Source organism: Schistocerca americana, chromosome 9 (genome assembly GCF_021461395.2).
Source record: "Schistocerca americana isolate TAMUIC-IGC-003095 chromosome 9, iqSchAmer2.1, whole genome shotgun sequence".
NCBI lineage: Eukaryota > Metazoa > Arthropoda > Insecta > Orthoptera > Acrididae > Schistocerca > Schistocerca americana.
Window position 1 is genome coordinate 20563018 of NC_060127.1, and position 25316 is coordinate 20588333.

Genomic DNA, 25316 nt, shown 5'->3' on the forward strand with positions numbered 1-25316 from the left:
ATCACAAAATGTTAAATTACAAAGTTAAACAATGGAAAATAAAGGTTGCAATAATGACAGTATTATGGAAAGGATAGATTGCTACTCACCATGTAGAGGAGATGCTGAGTTGCAGACATGCACAACAAAAAGACTGACTATGCAATTGAGCTTTTGGTCACGAGGCCATCTTCAAAAGTGAAAAACACATACAGAGTAACACAAACACAACTCTCTCACACATGACCAATGTCTCTGGTCACTGAGGTCACAGCAGCCAGAGACAGTGGATCTGTGTGTGTTTTCTGATTAACAAGATGGCTTTGTACCCGAAAGCTCGAAGATAGAGCAGTCTTTTTGTTGTACCTGTTTGCAAATCATTGTCTCCTTTATATGGTGAATAGCAATCTATCCTTTCCATAATATTGTCAGAATCCAAAGTTACTACTTTTTATCTCCTGAATAAATTTTTATCCTGCAGTGGAGTGTGTAATGATTTGAAACTTCCTGGCAGATTAAAACTGCGTGCCAGACCATGACTCGAATCTGGGATCTTTGTCTTTCTCGGGCAAGTGATCTACCAACTGAGCTATCCAAACATGACTCTTAACCTGCCCTCACAGCTTTGCTTCTGCCAGTTTATGCTTGGATAGCTCTGTTGGTACTGCACTTGCCCACAAGAGGCAAAGGCATCAGGTTCAAGTCACAAACTGGGACACAGTTTTAAACTCCCAGGAAGTTTCAGATCAGCACACACTCCACTGCAGAGTGAAAATTCATTCTGGAAAAAATCCCACAGGCTGTGCCTAAGCCATGTCTCTGGAGGATCCTTTCTTCCAGGAGTGCTAGTCCCACCAGGTACGCAGGAGAATTTCTGTGGATATTAGAAGGTAGGAGATGAGGTACTAGCAGAAGTAAAGCTGTGAGGCTGGGTTGTGAATCATGCCTGGATAGCTCAGTTGGTAGAGCATTAGTCTGTGAAAGACAAGGACCAAGTTTGAGTCACAGTCCAGCAAACAGTTATTACATTTTGGTTAGGAACTTGGAAAACAGAAAAACTGTAGAATATAGATACACATTGGATACAGACATTTTTTCAATTAATAGTTAGCAGTATGCCCTTAAATTGGTACAAATGAACATTCTGTTTCTTCAGGTGGCAGTTTGAGTGTGCACTGCCTTTTTAAAAGCCCACCAATATTTTTTTTAGAGACAGATATCCTGAAACTTCCTGGCAGATTAAAACTGTGTGCCTGACCGAGACTCGAACTCAGGACCTTTGCCTTTCGCGGGCAAGTGCTCTACCATCTGAGCTACCAAATCATGACTCATGCCCGGTCCTCACAGCTTTACTTATGCCAGTATCTCATCTCCTACCTTCCAAACTTTACAGAAGCTCTCCTGCGAAACTTGCAGAACTAGCACTCCTGAAAGAAAGGATACTGCGGAGACATGGGTTAGCCACAGCCTGGAGGATGTTTCCAGAATGAGATTTTCACTCTGCAGTGGAGTGCACGCTGATATGAAACTTCCTGGCAGATTAAAACTGTGTGCCCGACCGAGACTCGAACTCGGGACTTTTGTCTTTTGCGGACAAGTGCTCTACCATCTGAGCTACCAAAGCACGACTCACGCCCGTTCCTCACAGCTTTACTTCTGCCAGTATCTTGTCTTCTCTAGGAGAGTCTCGGTGGTCGGGCACACAGTTTTAATCTGCCAGGAAGCTTGAAAAATGGAATGAAATTCAGCACCACATTTGAAATGTTGACTGCAGCTTTTAATGAACCTAATGAATACGACAAGAGTTTACATGTGATCTAAAAATTTCAAAGAGGGTTGAGAAGATGTTGAAGATGATGAACACCCCGGACACCCCAGCACAATGATTACTGTGGAAGAAGTAAAGAAAATTGTCCTGCAAGATCACCAAATCACTATGAGAGAGATTGATGGTGATGCTGGCATCTCTTTTGGTCATGCCTAGCAATCTTTTTGGATTTTTTGGGCATGAAATGTGTAGCTGCAAAGTTTGTTTTGAAATTGTTCAATTTTGACGAAAAATGACATTGCTTAGACATTACTCAGAAGTTGCTGAATGAACTCGACAACAATACAGATCTTCTAAAGAAGGTTATAAAAGGTGACAAAACATGAGTATAAGAGTATGACATCAAAACTGAGGCCCAGTCGCACCAATGGAAATTGCCTGAAGAGCAAAGGCCGAAAAAAATTCGATAAGTTCAATCACGTGTGAAGGTTCTTCTCACTCTTTTTTTCAATTCCAATGGGATAGTGCATCAAAAGTTCCTGCCTTAAGGTTGTATGGTCAATAAGGAATGCTACCTGGAAGTAATGTGCCTTTGTGTGAAACAATCTGAAGAAAGTGTCCAGAACTGTGGCAAAACTTCTCATGGAAATTGCATCTCAATAATGCTTCAGCTCACACCGCAATGTTTGTTCATGATTTTTTTGTCAAAAAACAAAACCACCATGTTGTTTCGGTCATCATATTAACCGGACATGGCCCCCAGCAACTTCTTCCTACTCCTGACGAGAAAAGAATCATGAAAGAGTTTCATTTTGCCACCACTGATGAGATAAAAATGGAATTGCTGAAGGAGTTTAATGCCATAATGGAAAGTGAGTTCCAGAAGTACTTGCAAGATTGGAAAAAGTGCTTTCACAACTGTATTATATCTGAGGGGGATTACTTTGAAGGGGACAAAGCTGACATTGATGAATAAATAAAGATTCTGTAAGAAAAACAAGAATTCCCATTGATTTTTGGTCATACCTCACATATTATGTGGCAGTTCATCTAAAGTAAATAAAGTGTTCATTCAGCAGAGATGAGATGTAAGGATACTGTGGAAAGTAGATAACTGTACATCTAGCAGAAACCTAGAAGGATATTGGAATACTTACCCTTATTTTCCAATACATTTACTCCTTAATGATTTGTGTAGTTGATTTAAAAAGAAGAAAAAAGAGAGAAAGAGAGAGAAATTCATCTGAACTGTCGTGTACACTGTCACAATATGAGACACAAAAATAATTTTCATGTAAGCCTTGCCTCCTTGTCTAGGGTTCAAAATGGAATTATGCAATCTGGTGGAAAGATAGACAATAAGCTCCCATCTAACATAAAACCAGAAATTCAGAACCCCTATCATTTCAAAGACAATCAAAAGCATACCTCATCAACCACTGTTTCTACAAACTGAATATCTAGAGTCAGAGACTGAATAGTTGTGTTAGCTACATGGTAAGCAACACTGCTCACCATAAAGCTGCATGAAAAGTAGTAATGTGCTGCAAACAGGACCCAGTATTTACAGACATATAAAAATATTTTCATCGAAAAATTCATTGTAATCAAGTAAATATTAAGCTTGTAGTAGCAGGTAAACAACAGCTATAAATAGAGAGGCAGCAACTTTTTTCCAATTGACAGCTTTTTTAATAATTTACTTGATTAAAGTTAAGCAGCATAAACATGAATAGTATGAAGCAATACAGTGATAGTTCATTGTTAACTGGTGAACTCAGCAATGCTTCACTATTACCAAATATGTATTGGAATTCAATAAATGCCCCAATCTCCTTATCCCCCTTATCTCTGTCGATCTCCTCATCACCCCTATCTATCCATCTCCTCCCCCCACTTTGTCCATTTCCCGATCCTCCCCCCTCTCTCTAACCATCTCCTCCTCCTCCCTCTCTCATCATCTCCTCTTCCTCCCTCTCTCACCATCTTCTCCTCCCCCTTTCTCTGTCTGTCTCTTCCTTCCTTTTCTCTTTGTCCATTTTCTCTTTCCCTTTCTCTTTCCATCTACTCCCCCCTCTCTCTGATCTTGTGCCATGTGTATTGTTATTGCAAAATCATAAGCTGATAAGCCAGAAATACAACTTGCATGTTTTCTGTGATAGTTGACTGTGAGGAAGGAAACACAACAGCACAGTGTTTTGTACACAATTTTTCCTTAAAAATATATATGATGAGAAAAAATATGTCTGTGAGAACCAATTCTTCTAACAGTTTAAATGCTCTTCTGCTGTAGTTAAAACTGATTGTGAAAAAGAAAATGAATCCACACATTTTTACAGCAGAGAAACCACAGAATTTTCTTTTGTGCAGTCAGTTTTAACAGAAAACCTATACATTGTTGCTTAAAGAATATGTAGGCTGTGTCCATGTGAATGTTTATTACAATGTCTTGTAAAAATTAGAAGTAAATTGATCAAGAACTTCCAAGATTTTTGCTAACACTTCCCTGTTATATGTTATATATATTTAAAAATATGTAGCTTATGTTCATCTGAATGCTTATTAAAGTAACATGTAAAAAGTTAAAGTAAATTGCCAAAGTACTTTTGTAAATTGGTCAAGAACTTCTTGAGATTTTTGGTGACAACATTTCCCCTATATAGCATATGTTTATTTGGCTGTTCATTAGAGTATTTAGTAAAAATTTGGAATAAATTGTTCAAGTACTTTTAGAGAGTTTCTATAAGATGGCACTTCAGTAGGTGTATAAAAACAAGTGCATATTCAAATGCAATGTTGTATGAAAATTTCAAAACAATTGGTGAAGAAATTTCAGAGATTTAAGATTTTGAACAAACAAACATTTACATTTTTATTTATATAGATACAGAATACAGGTTAAGTTTCTGTGAGATCTTTCTCTTGTGTTACTGTATACCTTGACTCATTCCATATCCTAAGAGCTTTTTCTCCTTGATGAGATTTGCAGAACACAATGGATGAATGAATGAATGAATCAGTGTCAATCAACTGCTCCTCCAGTGCCCTTGCTGTCGATGACAGAATTACGGTGTGATCTGTGAACCTCAAAGTTTTTATTTCTTCTCCCTCAACTTTAATTACAACTTACTTGATGTACTTAAATATAGAAAATTATGTTTTCAAACAATGATCTATATATTATTAGTATGTCTTTTATATGCTTCATAATTTCATATCAAATTTAATTACTAATGTCCACATTTTAAAATGATGTGCATGGTAGTTGCATACAAAAACAGAAATGAGCATCTACTTTGCAAGGAAGGTGCGGAAAGCAATGTACAGTAATATGTAAATCTGAGTAACCTTACAGTTCATAGTATGTTGGTATCAGACAGTTCAGAATCTTTTGTTGTGTCATTTACCTGTAAATCTGTACTTGGGCATAATCCTTCAAAATGATTTTACTAGCATCAGCTATACTTAGCTACTTGCAGTTATATGATTTTAATTATACCAAACATTTTTGGTACAATATACATAATCTAGTGAGTTTGTGTATGAGTGTGAGGCTATAAAACACTGCCTGACAAAAAAAGTAAAGCACCCAGATTGGATGTCAGTGTAACTTCATACATGTACGTTCCATTGAATGGTATGTAAATGATCACAAATATTTTATGGAGACGGTATTGTACAGCTTTACTGATACAATGCTGTATCAGTTAATTTTATTAGAGACAATTGATTCTGGTTAGGATCTGTCCATCATTATGTCCATAGAACAAAATAAGAACAAAAATACATATAATAAAGTGTGAAACATTAAAGTATGTAGTTGTTACATGGAAGGACATTAAATGCACCATGTCTCATATTAATGTTACAAAGTATTTGCAAAAAAAATTCACCTATGCATTTCCATAATTGGAATAACAATAATAGAACAATTATATATGATAATTGTTTTTCCAATTATGCATAGGCATAGCTGAGACGTTTTTATACTACTTTTTAACATTAATAGGAGATGTGATGCATTTAGCACTTAGTGTCTTTTCATGTAACAGCTATGTACTTTGATTAAACAATGGAAAATCCAGGATGGAATGTAACAATACCAGAGAAGGAAAGTTGATACTCACCATATAGCAGAGATGCTGAGTCACGTTAGGCACAACAAAAAGATTCACACAATTATAGCTTTCGGCCATTAAGGCCTTTGTCAGCAGTAGACACACACACACACACACACACACACACACACACACACACACACACATACATCTGCAGTCTCAGAGAACTGAAACCACACTGCGAGCAGCAGCACCAGTGCATGATGGGAGTGGCGACTGGGTGGGGGTAAGGAGGGGGCCGGAGCAGGAAGGGGGAGGTATAGTATGGAGGTAGTGGCGGACAGTGAAGTGTTGCAGTTCAGGTGGAGGGCAAGTGAGGAGGTGTGGAGGGGGTAAGTAGTGGAAAGGAGAGAAATAGAAATTAAAAGACTGGGTGTGGTGGTGAAATGATGGTTGTGTAATGCTGGAATGGGAACAGTAAAGGGGCTGGATGGGTGAGGACAGTGACTAACTAAGGTTGAGGCCAGGAGGGTTACAGGAACCTAGGATGTATTTTCAGGGAAAGTTCCCACCCGCGCAATTCGGAAAAGCTGGTGTTTGTGGGAAGGATCCACATGGCACAGGCTGTGAAGCAGTCATTGAGATGAGGGATATCATGTTTGGCAGTATGTTCAGCAACAGGGTGGTCCATTTGTTTTTTGGCCACAGTTTGTCGGTGGTCGTTCATGTGGACAGACAGCTTGTTGGTTGTCATGCCTACATAGAATGCAGCACAGTGGTTGCAGCTTAGCTTGTAAATCACGTGACTGGTTTCACAGGTAGCCCTGCCTTTGATGAAGTAGGTGATGTTAGTGACCGGACTCGAGTAGGTGGTGGTAGGAGGATGTATGGGACAGGTCTTGCATCTAGGTCTATTACAGGGGTATGAGCCATGAGGTAAGGGACTATGAGCAGTGGTTGCGTACGGATGGACGAGTATATTGTGTAAGTTCAGTGGACAGTGGAATACCACAGTAGGAGGGGTGGGAGGATAGTGGGCAGGACATTTCTCATTTGAGGGCACAACAAGAGGTAATTGAAACCCTGGCGGAGAATGTAATTCAGTTGCTCCAGTCCTGGATGGTACTGAGTTATGATGGGAATGCTACTCTGTGGCCAGACTGTGGGACTTTGGGAGGTGGTGTGAGACTGGAAAGATAAGGCACTGGAGATTGGTTTTTGTACAAGGATGTGAGGATAATTATGGCCAATGAAGGCTTCAGTGATACCCTCAGTATATTTTGAGAGGGACTGCTTGTCACTGCAGATGTGATGACCACGGGTGGCTAGGCTGTATGGAAGAGACTTCTTGGTATGGACTGGGTGGCAATTGAAGTGGAGGTATTGCTGGTGCTTAGTAGGTTTGATATGGACGGAGGTACTGTTGTAACCATCTTTGAGGTGGAGCTCAACATCTAGGAAGGTGGCTTTTTGGTTTGAGTAGGACCAGGTGAAGCAAATGGGGGAGAAGTTGTTGAGGTTCCGGAGGAATGTGAATAAGGTGTCCTCACCTTCAATCCAGATAACAAAGATGTCATCAATGAACCTGAACCAGGTGAGGGGTTTAGGATTCTGGGTTTTTAGGAAGGATTCCTCTAGATGGCCCATGAATAGGTTAGCATAGGCTGGTGCCATGCGGGTGCCCATAGCCGTACTGCGGATTTGTTTGTAGGTAATTCCTTCAAAGGAAAAGTAATTGTGGGTTAAGATATAGTTGGTCATGGAGACTAGGAAGGAGGTTGTTGGTTTGGAATCCATAGGGCATCTGGAAAGGTTAGTATTCGATAGCAGTAAGGCCATGGGCATTAGGAATGTTAGTGTACAGGGAGGTGACATCAATAGTGACGAGCAGTGCACCATGTGGTAAAGTGACAGGAACTGTGGAGAGTCGGTCAAGGAAATGGTTGGTATCTCTTATATAGGAGGATAGGCTCCAGGTAATAGATTGAAGATGTTTGTCCATGAGAGCAGAGATTCTTTCAGTGGGGGCACAGTAACCGGCCACAATGGGGCATCCTGGGTGGCTGCATTTATGGACTTTAGGAAGCGTGTAGAAGGTGGGAGTACGGGGAGTGGTAGAGGTAAGTAGAGAGATGGACTCTGGGGAGAGGTTCTGGGATGGGCCTAAGGATTTGAATAGTGACAGGAGATGCTGGATTACTGGAATGGGATCACTGTGGCATGGTTTGTAGGTGGAAGTATGTGACAGCTGATGGAGTCCTTCTGTCACGTAATCATTGCGGTTCAAAACAACGGTGGTGGAGCCTTTGTCTGCAGGTAGGATTATAAGGTCGGAATCAGTTTTTAGATGGTGGACTGCAGTTCTTTCTGCGGATGTAAGGTTAGTTTGCATGTTGAGGGATTTGGGGAATGATGGTGAGGCAAGGTTCGAGGTTAAGACATTCTGGAAAGTTAACAGGGGGTGGTTTGGACGCAGTGGGGGTGGATCAGGATTGGGCAGAGGAGTGAACTGAGTTAGGCAAGGTTCAATATTGGTCTGTGGTTGAGTCTGATTGGTCGGGTTGATGGCGGAAAAGTGTTTCCACTGTAGGGACTGGGAGAAGGAGAGAAGGTCTTTAAATAGTCCTGCATGGTTGAATTTGGGAGTGGGGCAAAGGGTGAGGCCTTTGGAAAGGACTGATATTTCTGTGGGAGTAAGGCTTCTGGAGAAAAGGTTCATAATTGTGTTGTGGATCTGTTTAGGTTCTGGGTTCTGTGTGGTGGTGGCAGGAGGGAGTCTTGGAGGGTGGGGTAAGTGTAGTAGATCTGTGAGACAGAGTTTTTCAGCTATGAGGGGGCAAGGGGGAGGTTTGGAGGTTGTTGTAGAAGTGGTGGACAGTGGTACTCCGAGGTGGGAATAGGAAGTGAGCAGGATGGAGAGCTTTTTGAGGTGGTGTTGTGCGTGTTGCTCAAGTTCCTGCAGGGCAAGAATTTTGGTGTGTGTTATGGGTTCCAGGAATTTGGGATTATATAGCAGGAGAATTTTGCAAATGGAGAGAAGGTACTGCAACGAGGATTGGGCTTGGTTGATACAGTTTTGCCAGTTTTGCAGGACTGTGTTGGTGAGGGCTAAGGATTGGCGGAATCTGAACAGGTGAAGGTCATTGTGGAAGGAAGGGTGGCAACCAGAGATGGGTAATTTTCTTAAATCTCTGCAGTCCTCTTCCTTCCCCTTCAACTCTTTTGCTGACAGAAGGAGCAGCTGGCTCCAAAAGCTTGCGTAAGTTAAACTTGTGTGTGTGTGTAGGGGGGGGGGGGGGGGGGGGGGCACGTGCGTGTGCGCGTTTGTGTGTGTTTTCTCCTGCCACTGCTTCATGAGGACTTTTTTGTCTATCCAATTACATTATACTTGGTTATGTGTATTTTTTTTCTTTGATACAGCAGACTTTATGATGGTCCGATTCTAGACTGAAACCAATCATCTCTAATAAAATATATAATGAAAATGATAGTTGTTACTCACTATAGAGTGGAGATGCTGAGTCGCTGAAAGGCACAACAAAAAGACTGTCTGAAAGTTAACTTTTGGTCAAGAAGTCCTTTGTCAAAAGTAGACAACATACACTCATGCACACACTCCTGCAAATGCAACTCCAGGCATATGACCACAGTGTCTGTCTGTCAGGGCTGGCTCTAGCTGTGGTCATGTGTACATAAGTTACATTCACATGAGTGTGTGCACGTGCGCATGTCGTCTACTTTTGACAGAGGCATTGTTGGCTGAAAGCTGACTTTCACACAGTCATCTTGTTGTGCCTTTCTGCAACTGTGCATCTTCACTATATAGTGAGTAGCAACTGTCCTTTTCATTATATTGTTACGTTACATCCTGCATTTTCCATTGTTTGATTTCTAATAACATATATTGATTGATCTATGTATTGCATAATGCAGTTCTTAATTTAAATGATTAGAATTGCAATTCTCTGCAACAGGTGGAATGGCCATTAGAGTGCATTAAATGTTGTGTTCATGTTTAGTATTATTAGAAGGCCCGATAGGGTATATAAGGGGATAAGCAGTGTCAGATGTTCAGTGATAACTGTGAAGGACACAGAGATGCTGCATTCTCATGTGAAAAAGCATTATCAGCAGCTGACAGAGTTTGATAGGCGCACCACTGTAGATTCCCAATTGGCCAGCGTGTCGAATCATGCAGTATGTAGAGTCACAGTGCATATGGATTTAACAGTGGCCCATCATTGGACTGCACGTGAACATTTAGGTACCCATACTTGTTATCATGGTTTCTGTCGACCGTGTCTGGCCACCACGACAGAAGATCGCCATATCGTGCACCAAACACCTGCCATCTGAGAGCAAGTAATGGAGCCCTGCAACACTCAGCATCATCCCAGACTGGTGGTCAGAGACTAGCAGCAGGTGGACTAGGGAATTACTATCCCATGTGTAGACTGCTGTCAACAACACAACACAAATGGCTCCATTTGGAGTGGTGCTATAACTGGGAAGCATGGAATACTGATGTATGCAATCACATTGTGCTCAGCAATGAATCACAGTTCTGCACTACTGCAGATGATGGTCATCAGTGAGTATGATGGTGACATATTGGGAGGACTCATTCTTCCAATGTTTTGAAGAGGCACAGCAATGTTATGCTGGTGTCATGGTATTGTGAGCCATTGGGATGGCTCAGGTCTTGGTGGGTAGTGATTGAGGTAAGAGGACAGCTGTTAGTGATTGAGGGAACTCTGATGCCACAACAGTACGAGAGTGTATCTCCACCCCCCCCCCCCCCCCCAAGCAAAAAAAATAAAATAAAATAAATAAATAAATTTTTTTTTTTCTTGGAGCTATATATTTTCAAGCTGTTTACAAAACAAGCTTACCCCCTTCAAAATACTCTCCATTACAACTAATACATTTGTCCCACCAGTGCTTTCATCATCTTTAGAAATGGCTGACAACTCCTCCCTCATTTTTTCTGGACTTCTTCAATGTTGTTAAATCGGTGTCCTTTATTGTCCCTTTTCATGAGTGGAAATAAGAAAAAGATGCACGGATCCAGGTCAGGCAAGTAAGGTGCATGGGACAGTGGAAGTGTGCCATTTTTAGCCGAAAACTGTCTAACAGAGATGGCTGTGCATGCAGGTGCATTGTCATAGTGGAAGAACCAATCTTCTGTCTGCCACAAATCAGGTCTCTTTTGACAAAGATTGTTGCGCAATCTTCTTAAAACTTCCAAACAAAAGGTTTTATTGACAATCTGGATTGGGGGAACAAACTCTGAACAAACTATGCCCTTGGCACCAGAAAAGCAAATCAGCATTGTTTTGATGTTTGATTTGACCTGACATTTTTCTGGACAGGGTGACAGTGATGTCTTCCATTGGTTTTACTGTTGCTTTGTTTCTGGGTCGTAACCATAGCACCATGACTCTTCAGACTCTTCATACCATTGAAGGAAAAAAAAAAAAAATCTGCTGTAACTGATGCAGATTTTCTGTCAAAACACAATGTGTTTAAACTCGATGTTCCCTCTGATTGTCAGAACCCAAGGAAAAAACTTGGCAATAACACTTTTCATTCCCAAATCTTCCATTAAAACTCGCTGAACCAAGCTCTGAAATAACCCTCTAATCTCTGACACTTGATCAATTGTCTGTCGATAGTCTGTGAGTACAAGCTCTTGATTTTTTTCAATATTTTTGTCGATACAAGTAGTTGGTGGACATCTAGAATGAGGTATGTCATCAGTGCACATGTCGACATTTTTAAATCGAGCAAAGCACTTGTATCCTTGAGTTTTTCCCATAGCATCATGTTGGTTAGCTGTTTTCAACACTAAAACAGTTTCAGCATCTCTTTTACTGACCAGTTAACAAAATTTCACAGCTGCATGTAGTTCACTTAAACCCACCATAACAAAAAGAAAACAAGAACAAAACAGTGCTAGCAGAAACAGTCACTGTAGATGAAGAGAACGAGCCAGGTCGACAACAGAGGCGGCTCTGAACTGGCAATGAAATATGCTATACATGTCTAGCGGCAGAAATGCGTACTACATGAGCTCCACCCATGGCAATGTTATTCCGGTTTTCTTTGGGTACCCCCTCATATGTCACAGATGTCCTGCACTCTCATGCAACAGTACTATGGTGCCATTTTTCAGCAAGACAATTTTTGTCCACATTTGGCATGTGTCTCTTTGAACTGTATGGATTTTATTGACATATTCCTGTGCCCAGCAAGATCCCCATACTTTTGCCGATAGAATGTGTGTAGACCAGCAGAGTTGTAAACTCTGTCCGAGTGCTGCTATTCGAGATATCGAGGACAGTTGGAATAGTTGTGGGACAGCTTGCCTCGGGAGAAGTACGAAAGCCTTGTAACACCCTTCCTGACTGAATCAGTGCATGCATCTCGGCCAGAGTTGGTGCAATGTAATACTGATAAGTATGCCCATACTGCCAGTTTTTTTGTAAATTTGACACAATTTTTTAATCACTGAAATGACATCATACAAGCTCTCAAACCATGAAGTTTCCATTTGTTTCCTCCTCTCCTTCCGGGTGCTTCACTTTTTTTGTCAGGCAGAGTATTTTATATTTTAAAAACATTGTACTTTAATGAATGTTGCATAAATGTTGTTTGTGTGGTATGTTTCTACAGATAAGACTGTACCGTGGCCTTGCCGTCAGATTTGTGAAGAAATATGGCAGCAAGTGTCTCCGCCTGAAATTTGCAAACAAGCCACCTGCATAACAGAGGAGACACTAAACATGCTGAAAACAGAACTACAGCACAGACCACAGATTGGTCTGCATGCGTGGGCAAAGGCTAGACTTACACAATCCTGCAGTTGTACCAACCTCTCGGAAATGAGGGAGTTGATATACTTAATGTGGAAAGCGCAAAAATATGGTACATGGGGTTTGAATGAAATATTTGGAGATGTTATTTGTAGCATGGGGTGTAGACTGGTTGAATTTGAGTATGAAAGTGTAATGAATGAGCTAGTTATGCAAGTCACTTCTCTCCTGGATGCAGCTGAGGAAGAAATGAGGTACGATAAGGTTTCTAATAAGTTGTTCCTGTTTGTAGTTATTCATTTGACATTAACTTAATTTTCTGTCAGCATTTTTCAGAATGTGCAACAATATTAAATAGAAAACACTCTCCTGATTTTCTCCAAAATATTATTCATTTTGTCACAAAATGGCTTTCAGTTTAGCAGGCCAACATCAGGTGACAACTGAATGTCACAACAATGATAAAATGACATGCTGCTTAGACAGGTATTACTTATGCTAACACCAAAGATACACAAAACGGTGAGATATTAATTGAACAGATGAGAAAAAGGAAATTTTATTTTTAAACTGCTGTTAGATGCAAAGATTGCTTTCCATTTTTTGATACTTGTGACAATTTCTGTATTAAATAAAAATATAATAATTTTGTAAACAATCTGTATGTCAACCTTTTATGTATCTTCTGTATGAATAACATCTTTGTAAGCTGCATGTCATTTTGTCTGTTGTTGCAACATTCTGCTGTGCCATGACAGTGGTCTATGAAAGGCAAAAGCCAGTTTGTGACCATATAAATAATATTTTAGAAAATATCAGGAAACTATTTCCTATTTAATACTGTCTGTGTTGAGAAAGTGGAACAGTGATGACCATGGCAACCTGAAAATAAGAAGAGGTAAAAGAAATGTGCAGTCTGTGCCACTGAATTAACCTACTCACTGCATTATATTTTTCAGAAGGCTGGACCCCATCATCACGTGTGGTGAGGTGAATAATTAAACACATACTGTAAATTCATAATCAAGATAGGTCAACAGTGACAATTTTTAGAACCTTACATTGAAACAGAAGAAGAAAACATAATCCATGTATGAGCAAGCCAGATTTTATGCATTCCGTGTGCCTAATGACATGTACAGCTCAAAATAAACTCGTGTAATAGAGTGCTTCTGGGTGTTTTGCTGAGTTGTTATTTCCATTTTATGCACAATATTTTGACTATCTATCCAGCCATCTTCATCAAATGCTACAAGTTTTGCTGTTATGGATACTCACTGCTTGGACTCCAACCAGGCTAAGCTTGAGTTCAGGAGACAAACAACTGCAAATCTCGTATAATTTAAAGGAGATGGCTGGATCAGTTGTTGAAATATTGTGGATAAAATGCAAACAACAGCTTGGCACAACATCTGGAAGCACACTATTAATTATTCAAGCTGAGTGAGCCCCCAGAGAACACTTAAACTTGTGTAAATGGTCCAACATAGCCTAGTGGTAGAAATGGATCACCTTACTCATGACCTTCCATCAAGCTTTTGACAAATGTTACATTTTCTTGTACACTTAGTGATGGTAAACAGGCTCCTGAAATACATAATGTAGTGAACAAATCAATTTGGTAGCAGAGCTTTAACATTACTATTCTCACTGTGTGTATCAAAATGAAAACTGTTGATTTGTACCACAGTTCTGAACACTCATGAAACTGTAGATCCACCTTTAAGTGGCTGGATATGTAAACTCAGTGGTTGGAGGAAGCCAAGAGTGTACCACTTTCAGTAGCACCATGCCTAGGGTTGAACCCGAATGATGGGTTGTGAAGAACTTTACCTTACACTATCTGTCCAAAACGTTGTGAGACTGATTTTATTCCTGACGTATAAGCAATGTCAGCACAGTGACAATCATGGCAGCTTGAACTAACAATTACAAACAACAACAAAATCATACAATGGGAGGTCTAGGTTGGAATATCAAAAATATTATGAAAAGGATAGTTTGCTGATCACTGTTGAGTTGCAGACAGGCATAGTTGAAAGACTGTTACACTTTGTAGTATTTGGCCAAATCCTTCTTCAGAAAGGAAAAAACACACATATGCACACAAGCAAGCACACCTCAGCACACATGACTGCTATCTCCACTCATTCTGGAGATAGATTCTAGCTGGAGTGGCTTAAGACAGTGATCATGTGTGCTGAGATGTGCTTGCTTGTGTGACTGTACATGTTGTTTCCCTACTGAAGAAGGTTCTGGTCAAAAGCCAGTGTCGTCGTAACTGCCATCTGCTTCACATCGCTGTGCAGCGAGCTACGTTAATTTAAGTATTAATGTATTTTTCTTACTTGTCACTTCTTCTTCTGTGTGATTTTGCTTTCAGGAAGCTTTAATTTTCGAGTACTAATAATAGTGTTCCATAGATTTTGTGTTTGTTTTGAATACAGTCAGAGTCCCTTTAGTCAGCTGTAGTGCCAGTAGCACTAGTGTTTGTTTTGAATACAGTCCAGAGACAGGTATGCTTATTTTCATTGTTTTCAACAAGAAGTGTCTAGTAACCACAGTTTAGTCAGCTATCAGCTGCCTTTAGTGAATTAGCAGTCTAGTTCAAAGTTGATTAACTCTCTACAGTAAATTGTTGACTTCTTAGGATGGATAGGATGTGTGACTGCTGTGTATGGATGCAGGAGGAGCTGGCCGCTGTTCGCGAACAGCTGAACGTGTTGATGGCCGCGGTCAGCCGTCTTCAGGCTGCTGCCTCGGAGTGTAGCGGCAGTGGGGAGTCTGGTGCATCGCATGGTACACCCCAGGTGTCACATGCTTCACCCACAGTCCCTGCTGTCGAGACATCTTCATGGGTACCAGGCGCGATTGGGCCACCCTCTCCCCAAGGGGAGTGGCAGGTTCAGCGGCGTTCGCGGCACACGAGGCAGAGGGTCAATGTGGAGGCTGGCCGTGTGGCATTGCATGCTCTGCCTGTGAGTGGACATGTTGCCGCTCCTTCAGCAAGGTCCCAGCAGGCACATGGTGGGAAGGTTTTATTAGTGATTGGGAGCTCCAATGTTAGGCGGGTGATAGAGCCCCTTGGGGAAATAGCGGAAAGGTTGGGGAAGAAGGCCAGTATTCACTCTGTGTGCTTACCGGGGGGTCTTATCCGAGATATGGAGGAGGCCCTTCCATCAGCGATAGAGAGCACTGGGTGCACCCAACAGCAAATTGTTGCTCATGTTGGCACCAATGACTCCTGCCGTCTGGGTTCAGAGGTCATCCTGAGTTCATATAGGTGGTTGGCGGAGTGGGTGATGGTGGAAAGCCTTGCTTGTGGGGTGGAATCTGAGCTAACTATCTGTAGTATCATTCCCAGAACTGATCGCAGCCGAGTGGAAGGCTTAAACCAGAGGCTGAGACGATTCTGCGGGTATCTGGTGTGCAAATTTCTCGACCTCCGCTATCGGGTGGAGAAATGTAGGGTCCCCCTGAACAGGACAGGTGTGCACTACACACAGGAAGCAGATACAAGTGCAGTGGAGTATGTGTGGAGTGCACATGTGGGTTTTTTAGGTTAGAGAATTCCGTCCCTAGGCCCGACAAGACACCTCCTGAGATGCGACAAGGTAGTAGTAAGCAAAACGCAACAGAGAATAACAATGAAACTTCCTGGCAGATTAAAACTGTGTGCCCGACCGAGACTCGAACTCGGGACCTTTGCCTTTCGCGGGCAAGTGCTCTACCAACTGAGCTACCGAAGCACGACTCACGTCCGGTACTCACAGCTTTACTTCTGCCAGTATCTCGTCTCCTACCTTCGAGTCTCGGTCGGGCACACAGTTTTAATCTGCCAGGAAGTTTCATATCAGCGCACACTCCGCTGCAGAGTGAAAATCTCATTCTGGAGAGAATAACAATATTAATATGGTAATATTAAACTGCAGGAGCGTCTATAGAAAGGTCCCAGACCTGCTCTCATTAATAAACGGTCACAATGCCCACATAGTACTAGGGACAGAAAGTTGGCTGAAACCAGATGTAAACAGTAATGAAATTCTAAACTCAGATTGGAATGTATACCGCAGGGACAGGCAGGATAGTGAAGGGGGAGGCGTGTTTATAGCGATAAAAAGTGCAGTAGTATCGAAGGAAATTGACAGAGATCCGAAATGTGAAATAATTTGGGTGAAGGTCACGGTTAAAGCAGGCTCAAACATGGTGATTGGATGTCTCTATAGGCCCCCTGGCTCAGCAGCTGTTGTGGCAGAGCACCTGAAGGAAAATTTGTAAAGTATTTTGAGTAAATTTCCCGACCATGTTATAGCTCTGGGTGGAGATTTTAATTTGCCAGATATAGACTGGGAGACTCAAACATCTATAACAGGTGGCAGGGACAAAGAATCCAGTGAAATTTTTTTAAGTGCATTATCTGAAAACTACCTTGAGCAGTTAAACAGGGAATTGACTCGTGGCAATAACATATTAGACCTTCTGGTGACAGACCCGAACTATTTCAAACAGTTAACACAGAACAGGGAATCAGTGATCATAAAGTGATTACTGCATCGATGATTTCAGTCACAAATAGAAATATTAAAAAAGGTAGGAAGATTTTTCTGATTAGCAAAAGTGACAAAAAGCAGATTTCAGAGTATTTGATGGCTCAACACAAAAGTTTTGTCTCATTGTCTCAAGTACAGATAGTGTTGAGGATCAGTGGACAAAGTTCAAAACCAATTACAATATCATTAGATGTGCCAAGCAAGATCAAAAGAGATGGGAAAGAGCCACTGTGATGCAACAACCGAGTTAGAAAACTGCTGCAGAAGCAAAGGGAACATCACAGCAAACATAAACATAGCCAAAGCCTTGCAGACAAACAAAAATTACACAAAGCGAAATGTAGTGTGAGGAGGGCTATGTGAGAGGCTCTTAATGAATTCGAAAGTAAAGTTGGCAGTAAAGTAAAGTAAAATTGACTTGGCAAAAAATCCTAAGAAATTTTGATCTTATGTCAAAGTAGTAGGTGGATCAAAACAAAATGTCCAGACCAAAATGGTACTGAAACAGAGGACAGCAGACTAAAGGCCGAAATACTAAATGTCTTTTTCCAAAGCTGTTTCACAGAGGAAGACTGCACTGTAGTTCCTTCTCTAGATTGTCGCACAGATGACGAAATGGTAGATATCAATATAGATGACAGAAGGATAGAGAAACAATAAAATTCTTCAAAAGAGGAAAGCCGGCTGGACCTGATGGGATACCAGTTCTATTTTACACAGAGTACGTGATGGAACTTGCCCCCCTTCTTGCAGCGGTGTACTGTAGGTCTCTAGAAGAGTGTAGCATTCCAAAGGATTGGAAAAGGGCACAGGTCATCCCCATTTTCAAGAAGGGACGTCGAACAGATGTGCAGAACTATAAACCTATATCTCTAACCTCGATCAGTTGTAGAATTTTGGAACATGTATTATGTTCGAGTATAATGACTTTTCTGGAGACTAGAAATCTACTCTGTAGGAATCAGCATGGGTTTCAAAAAAGACGAATGTGTGAAACCCAGTTCATGCTATTCGTCCACGAGACTCAGAGGGCCATATACACGGGTTCCCAGGTAGATGCCGTGTTTCTTGACTTCTGCAAGGTGTTCGATACAGTTCCCACAGTCGTTTAATGAACAAAGTAAGAGCATATGGACTATCAGACCAATTGTGTAATTGGATTGAAGAGTTCCTAGATAACAGAATTCAGCATGTCATTCTCAATGGAGAAAAGTCTTCCGAAGTAAGAGTGATTTCAGGTGTGCCACAGGGGAGTGCCGTAGGACCTTTGCTATTCACAATATACATAAATGACCTTGTGGATGACATCAGAAGTTCACTGAGGATTTTTGCGGATGATGCTGTAGTATATCGAGAGGTTGTAACAATGGAAAATTGTACTGAAATGCAGGAGTATCTGCAACGAATTGACGCAAGGTGCAGGAAATGGCAATTGAATCTCAATGTAGTCAAGTGTAATGTGCTGCGAATACATATAAAGAAAGATCCTTTATCATTTAGCTACAATATAACAGGTCAGCAACTGGAAGCAGTTAATTCCATAAATTATCTGGGAGTTGGCATTAGGAGTGATTTAAAATTGAATGATCATATAAAGTTGATCATCGGTAAAGCAGATGCCAGACAGATTCATTGGAAGAATCCTAAGGAAATGCAATCTGAAAACAAAGGAAGTAGGCTACAGTACACTTGTTCACCCACTGCTTGAACATTGCTCACTAGTGTGGGATCTGTACCAGATAGGGTTGATAGAAGAGATAGAGAAGATCCAATGGAGAGCAGCACGCTTCATTACTGGATCATTTAGTAATCACAAAAGAGTTATGGAGATGATAGATAAACTCCGGTGGAAGACTCTGCAGGAGAGATGTTCAGTAGCTCGGTATGGGCTTTTGTTGAAGTTTCGAGAACATACCTTCACCGAGGAGTCAAGCAGTATATTGCTTCCTCCTACATATATATCTCGTGAAGAGACCATCAGAATAAAATCAGAGAGATTAGAGCCCACACAGAGGCATACTGACAATCTTTGTTTCCACAAACAATACAAGACTGGAATAGAAGGGAGAACCGATAGAGGTACTCAAAGTACCCTCTTTTCATTGTGCCTGTCTGCAATGCAATGCGTCATGTTTGTGGTGAGCAGCATCTATCATTTTCGTAATATTGCTTACTGTAAACAACAGATATGCATTCCACCAGACATTTGTGGGCAGAGATGGATAAGTAGTGGATATTCCATGATAGTGTGTCAGTGTTGTTATTGTCATAAATTGTAGCAAAGGAAGAACTCAGAATCAAGTGTTCAAGACAGTCTCCAAATTGTTTTAAAGAAGAGAAAAGTTTGTGCAAAGTTTGTTCTGAATATCTTGACAACCAAACAAAAACAGCAACCCAAGGTTACCTGTTAGAACTTGGTTAACATGCAAGATATGGACAGTTCATTTTTGGAAAAAAATTCAGTATGGGTGTTGAGATTTTGCACAAAAAGATAAAGAGCAGAAATTCATATAAAAGTCAACACTTTGATGACATAACTGACATTCAAGGCAACATGATACACAAGCTTAACAACACCCCAAAGAAGGATTTTTCTGGCAGTTTCATAGGGCTGCATGAACATTCTGTGCATTGTGCGTAAGTGTGGGGAGTCTATGTAGAATACCTGAAGCATTAAAACCACTATCTACTTTTCTGTATTTTCTATTAATCCAGCCTCAGAACTTTTTAGACTGATCGGGTATTTTTATATATGTTTATAATAGCATTATGTCATGTGCTGGGTTTCATTGCATAAGGACTTTCCCTCATACATAATTTTTCCACCTATCCAATCAGGTAACATCTATCAGTGTATATTTAAGCCACACACTGCATCCTGCTATGTCATTACACTGATTTTGAGTAGGATTATTTTTTTTTTAGTTTATGAACACTGACAGTTGTCAGAATGAAGGCTTTCATGACCGGATGAGTTTCATGCACTACAACCTTATGCTCCAAAAGGTTTACCAGCAGCACTGACAGTTGTGACAATTGCAGTATCTAGGGGGAGAGGGCAGAATTAATTGTCTAGAAGAGTGTGTAATATAGTGTGGAGTGTTATTGACCTGTCTGATACCTCACAAGTCTCCTGGATATTCTTATTCATTACTCAATCTCCTGTTGATTATTTCATATGGTAAACAGTTACTGAGTAAATGTTCACAGGACTGTACATTGGCTTTTTATTCCCTTCACATTTATCAACACTAAATTTAATTTCAATGATCAGCAATATAGAAATGTACGAGAGCCATACTGAAAGTAATAAGGAACAGTTTTTTTAATTATTCCTCATTATTTAGACAAACTGGGTACCTCAACTTAATCTAAATACTTTCTGTCACTTTTCAACATAGTCTTCATTTCTTCACAAATATTTTTCACAGCATTCTGCGAGTCTGAAAGTACCCTTATGATAGAACTCCATTGCAGCTTCCGGAAGACAACGATGCACTGCTTGCTGAATGTCTTCCACCATCTCATAAATTTGTCATTGCATCTGTTCCTAAAAATAACCAGAAAGATGGTAGTTAGATGGGCCCAGTTAGGACTGTAACCTTGCCTGAACTTCTCTATGGTGACACAAGCAGTGTGAGAACATGTGTTATCCTGTTGCAGGATGATGATCTTCTTCCTATAGGGTTTATGAAGGAATGCACAATGTAGGTATAATAATGTGTGGGTAGTTATAGTTGAGAATTAAGAATTATTGAGGAATAAAGGAGATGACTCACTGAAAGGCAGAAGCACCACTTTGTCAATAGATATACAAACAAAAGGTGCAGAGATTTGCTGGCTCTTGGAATACATTTCCTGTTTCAAGCTTGTAGGGAAAACACACACATACACAAACACACACACACACACACACACACACACACACACACTCACATATGCACATACCTGTTTCCCTACATTGTGACACGTCTTCTCTGACCCACAGTGAATGTACTGGGTTGAGGTGAGGATGTTTGCCGGAGGGGGGTGGGGGGAGTGACAGATGGAGAGAAGCAGGCAGCAGGGAGAGGGTTGGGGGCAGCATCTAGTGACTTGCGAGAGGGTGGGGAGCTGTCTGTGGGCTAGCTAGGTGTACAGGTAGAGGGGGCAGGTGGCAGATGGCTGGGCATGCGATTTCATAGACTAGGGTGTGAGATAACAGCACACAACTAGCTGATGTTGTGCTGTGCTGCATGTTGTACCACTGGGTGGTCCACCTTATTTTTGGCAACAGTTTGACAGTGGCCATTCATTCTAGTTGACAGTTGGTTGGTTGTCATACCAATGTAAAATACTGTGCAATAGTTGCAGCAGAGCTGGTGTGTATCATGGCTGCTATCCTGCCCCATGAGAGGGTGGACCACCCCTGAAAGTACTCTCCTTTGAGCCGGTAAATACTTCCCCCAACCCCCTCCCTGCCTCCCGCTTCTCTCCATCAGTCGCCCCACCCCACACCCCACAGAGCAGGAGGGAGGGATGTGCAGGAGTGTGAGTGAGAGAAATGATCTGGAATATTAACAAAGACCTACAAATGTAAGAAGGGGAAGGAGAAGATGAAACCATGGCAAAGGATGGACGGAGGCACTTCAAAGACGAGGACTACTGACAATTTTAATCACAATGGTTGTGAAATTGAAGGAATCATCATACCCCGAGCTCAAACTTAATGAGGTACATTGATCAGAATGTCCTCTTCCATGCCATCTGATATGAATTCAGAAAACGTGATTACAAAATTGGCACATTCCAATGAAATATTTCCTCTTGCTCTGTTCTATCACCCCCTCCCAATTCACATCTCCACTTCACCTTCATCATGCACTGCTGTTCAACATTTGTACCTAACTCAAGAAAGGATTCTTTATTAAAGCTAGCAAGTTTTCCTTCTCTTTTATGTGTGTGTCTGTCAACAACTCATTGCTTCTGCTTTTCAGTAAGTGGTCTCCTTTACTCCAAAAGTATTTAAATTATACCAGAACTTCTCTACTACAATCACAGTGTTAAGTCAGGTGAACTTGGGGGCCACTGAAAAAGAGGAGAGTCACAACAGGTATACTGAGGCAGTTCGGCATCGAGATAACCATGAAAATCTGAAGCAAGTACAGTGTACCGCTTCCATGTCGCAATATGAAGTCCCCACTATCGTACTGTAACTGTGACCCAAGGCATTGTGGCAGCATGTCCAGTTATAAGAAGGTAGTCACAGTTTCCTCTGCAAAGAAAAATGACCCACTAACTTTTGAAGAGATTAGGGCATATAGGACATTAACTTTGGATAAGTCACGATTACGTTCCACAGTCTTGTGTGGATGTTTATTTGATCTTCTCTATCTCTTCTATTAATCCTACCTGGCAATGGTCCCATACTGATGAATGACACTCAAGAATTAGTTGAACAAGTGTTTTGTAAGGCACTCCTTTCATGAATGAATTTCTGCTTTTCTTACTGTTTGTTTCAAGCGGTCATTCCATTTTAGGAGGCTACTGCTAGGTATTTTACAACAGTTACTGTTCCCAGAGATTTGCTGACCACTGTGTAACTAAACAGTATTGAATATCTTCACATGTTTATGCACAGTAAGTTACATTTTTTTTATTTTTTTTTTTTTTTTACATTCAGGGTCAACTGCCAGTTCCTGGAGTGATCATCGATTCTCTGTAGGTCTTTGTGCATTTTGCTACAGTCTTCCGGCATTGCTACTGTCCTATAAACATGAGCCAAATAGCCTCACTGAGACTCCTACATTATGCATTACATCGACATGACAAAACTCATGGTTGACCGATTTGGGAGGAGGCGAGGGGGGGGGGTGGGTGGGTGGGGGGGGCCAAACGGTGAGGTCATCGGTCCCATCAGATTACAGATTAGGAAGGGATGGGGAAGGAAGTCGGGTGTGCCCTTTCAAAGGACCCATCCTGACATTTGCCTGAAGTGATTTAGGGAAATCACGGGAAACCTAAATCAGGATGGATGGACACGGGTTTGAACTGTCATCCTCCCGAATGGAAGTCCAGTGAACTAACCCGTGCACCACGTCATTTGGTACAAAAGTTATGGTATAGCAATATACATATGGTTGTCTATAGAGAATGTATAAAAGGGCAGTGCATTGGCAGAGATGTCACTGATACTCAGATGATCCATGTCAAAAGGTTTCTGATGTGCTTATGACCACACAAAGGGAATTAACAGACTTTGAACATGGAATGGTAGTTTGAGCTAGCCACTTGGCATGTTCCATTTCAGAAATTGTCAGGGAATCCAATATTACAAGGTCCACAGTGCTGAGAGAAGAATACCAAATTTCAGGCATTACCTCTCACTGCAGACAATGCAGTGACTGAAGGCCTTCACTTAACGATTGAGAGTAGCAATATTTCTGTACAGTTGTCAGTGCTTATGGACAAGCAACACTGCATGAAATAACTGCAGAAATGATTGTGGGATGTACAGCGAACATATCCATTAGGGTAATGTGGTTGAATCTGGCATTAACGGGCTAAAGCAGATGAGTGACACGAGTACCTTTGCTAACAGCACAGCATCACCTCTCCTGGGCTCGTGAGCATATTGGTTGGACCCTAGATGACTGTAAAACTGTGGCCTGCTCAGACGAGTCCTGATTTCAGGTGATAAGAGCTGGTTGTAGGATTCAATTGTGGTGCAGACCTCACAAAGCTAAGGACCCAGGTTAACAACCAGGAACTGTGCAAGCTGATGGTGACCCCATAATGATGTGGACTGTGTTTATGTGGAATGGACTGGGTCCTCTGGTCCAACTGAACCGATCATTGATTGGAAATGAGTATGTTCAGCTACTTGGAGACCACTTGGAGCCATTCATGTACTTCATTGAAAGTTTTTATTTATGTCCTTTAAATTCTTTCTCACGCATTTACATGTTCTACCCCAGATTATAATCCCATGCTGTAGAGTGCTGGAGAACTGGGCAAAGTATACTATTCAAAGAGTCTTGGAGCTTGCTTTGTGTGCAAGTAAACATAGGTTGCAACATACATTCCTCAGTGTCAGATTTGTTTCTGTTCTGTGTATGTCTGCCATTTAAAATCACATTGAAGCCATATACTAAAATTTTGTTTCCAGGGAGAGTGTAATTCCTCTGGAGTTCATTGTCACAGAAGTGTCAGAGATGTCCTCCTTCAAACTGAAGTCCAGAAAAAATATATTTATTATTAGCTTATTTCCTTCAGCCAGTCATTTACATCTATATATGTTGCTTGTAGTTGTCATGAGGTTTCCTCTTTAAGAAGGATTATTATCATTCTCTATTGCTTTACAGAATTATATTCTGGGCAGTGTATCTACATCTACATGGATACTCTGCAAATCACATTTAAGTGCCTGGCAGAGGGTTCATTGAACCACCTTCACAATTTTTTGTTATTCCAATCTCGTATAGCGTGCAGAAAGAATGAACACCTATATCTTTCTGTATGACCTCTGATTTCCCTTATTTTATCATGGTGATAGTGCCTCCCTATGTAGGTCAGTGTCAACAAAATATTTTTGCATTTGGAGGAGAAAGTTTGTGATTGGATTTTGAGAAGATTCCGTTGCAACGAAAAACGCCTTTCTTTTAATGATGTCCAGCACAAATCCTGTATCATTTCTGTGACACTCTCTACCATATTTCACAATAATACAAAATGTGCTGCCTTTCTTTGAACTTTTTTGATGTACTCCGTCAGTCCTATCTGGTAAGGATCCCACACCGCGCAGCACTATTCTAAAAGAGGATGGACAAGCATAGTGTAGACAGTCTCCTTAGTAGGTCTCTTACATTTTCTAAGTGTCCTGCCAATAAAACACAGTCTTTGGTTAGTCTTCCCCACAATATTTTCTATGTGTTTCTTCCAATTAAGTTGTTTGTAATTGTAATACCTAGGTATTTAGTTGAATTTACGGCTTTTAGATTAGACTGATTTATTGTGTAACTGAAGTTTAACGAGTTCTTTTTAGCACTCATGTGGATTACCTCGCACTTTTCATTATTTAGGGTCAGCTGCCACTTTTCACACCATTCAGATATCTTTTCTAAATTGTTTTGCAATTTGTTTTGATCTTCTGATGACTTTATTAGTC

At 41.1% G+C, this 25316-nt stretch overlaps 1 protein-coding gene across 1 annotated transcript in view; it reads left to right on the forward strand.

The window, feature by feature from the left end:
• The window catches only part of LOC124550841, a 382565-nt gene that overhangs the window by 299186 nt on the left and 58063 nt on the right, over positions 1 to 25316 (forward strand). The window contains exon 24 of the mRNA XM_047125569.1: positions 12481 to 12874. Coding sequence (XP_046981525.1) covers positions 12481 to 12874 — 394 coding nt within the window. The remainder of the gene's footprint in view (positions 1 to 12480; positions 12875 to 25316) is intronic.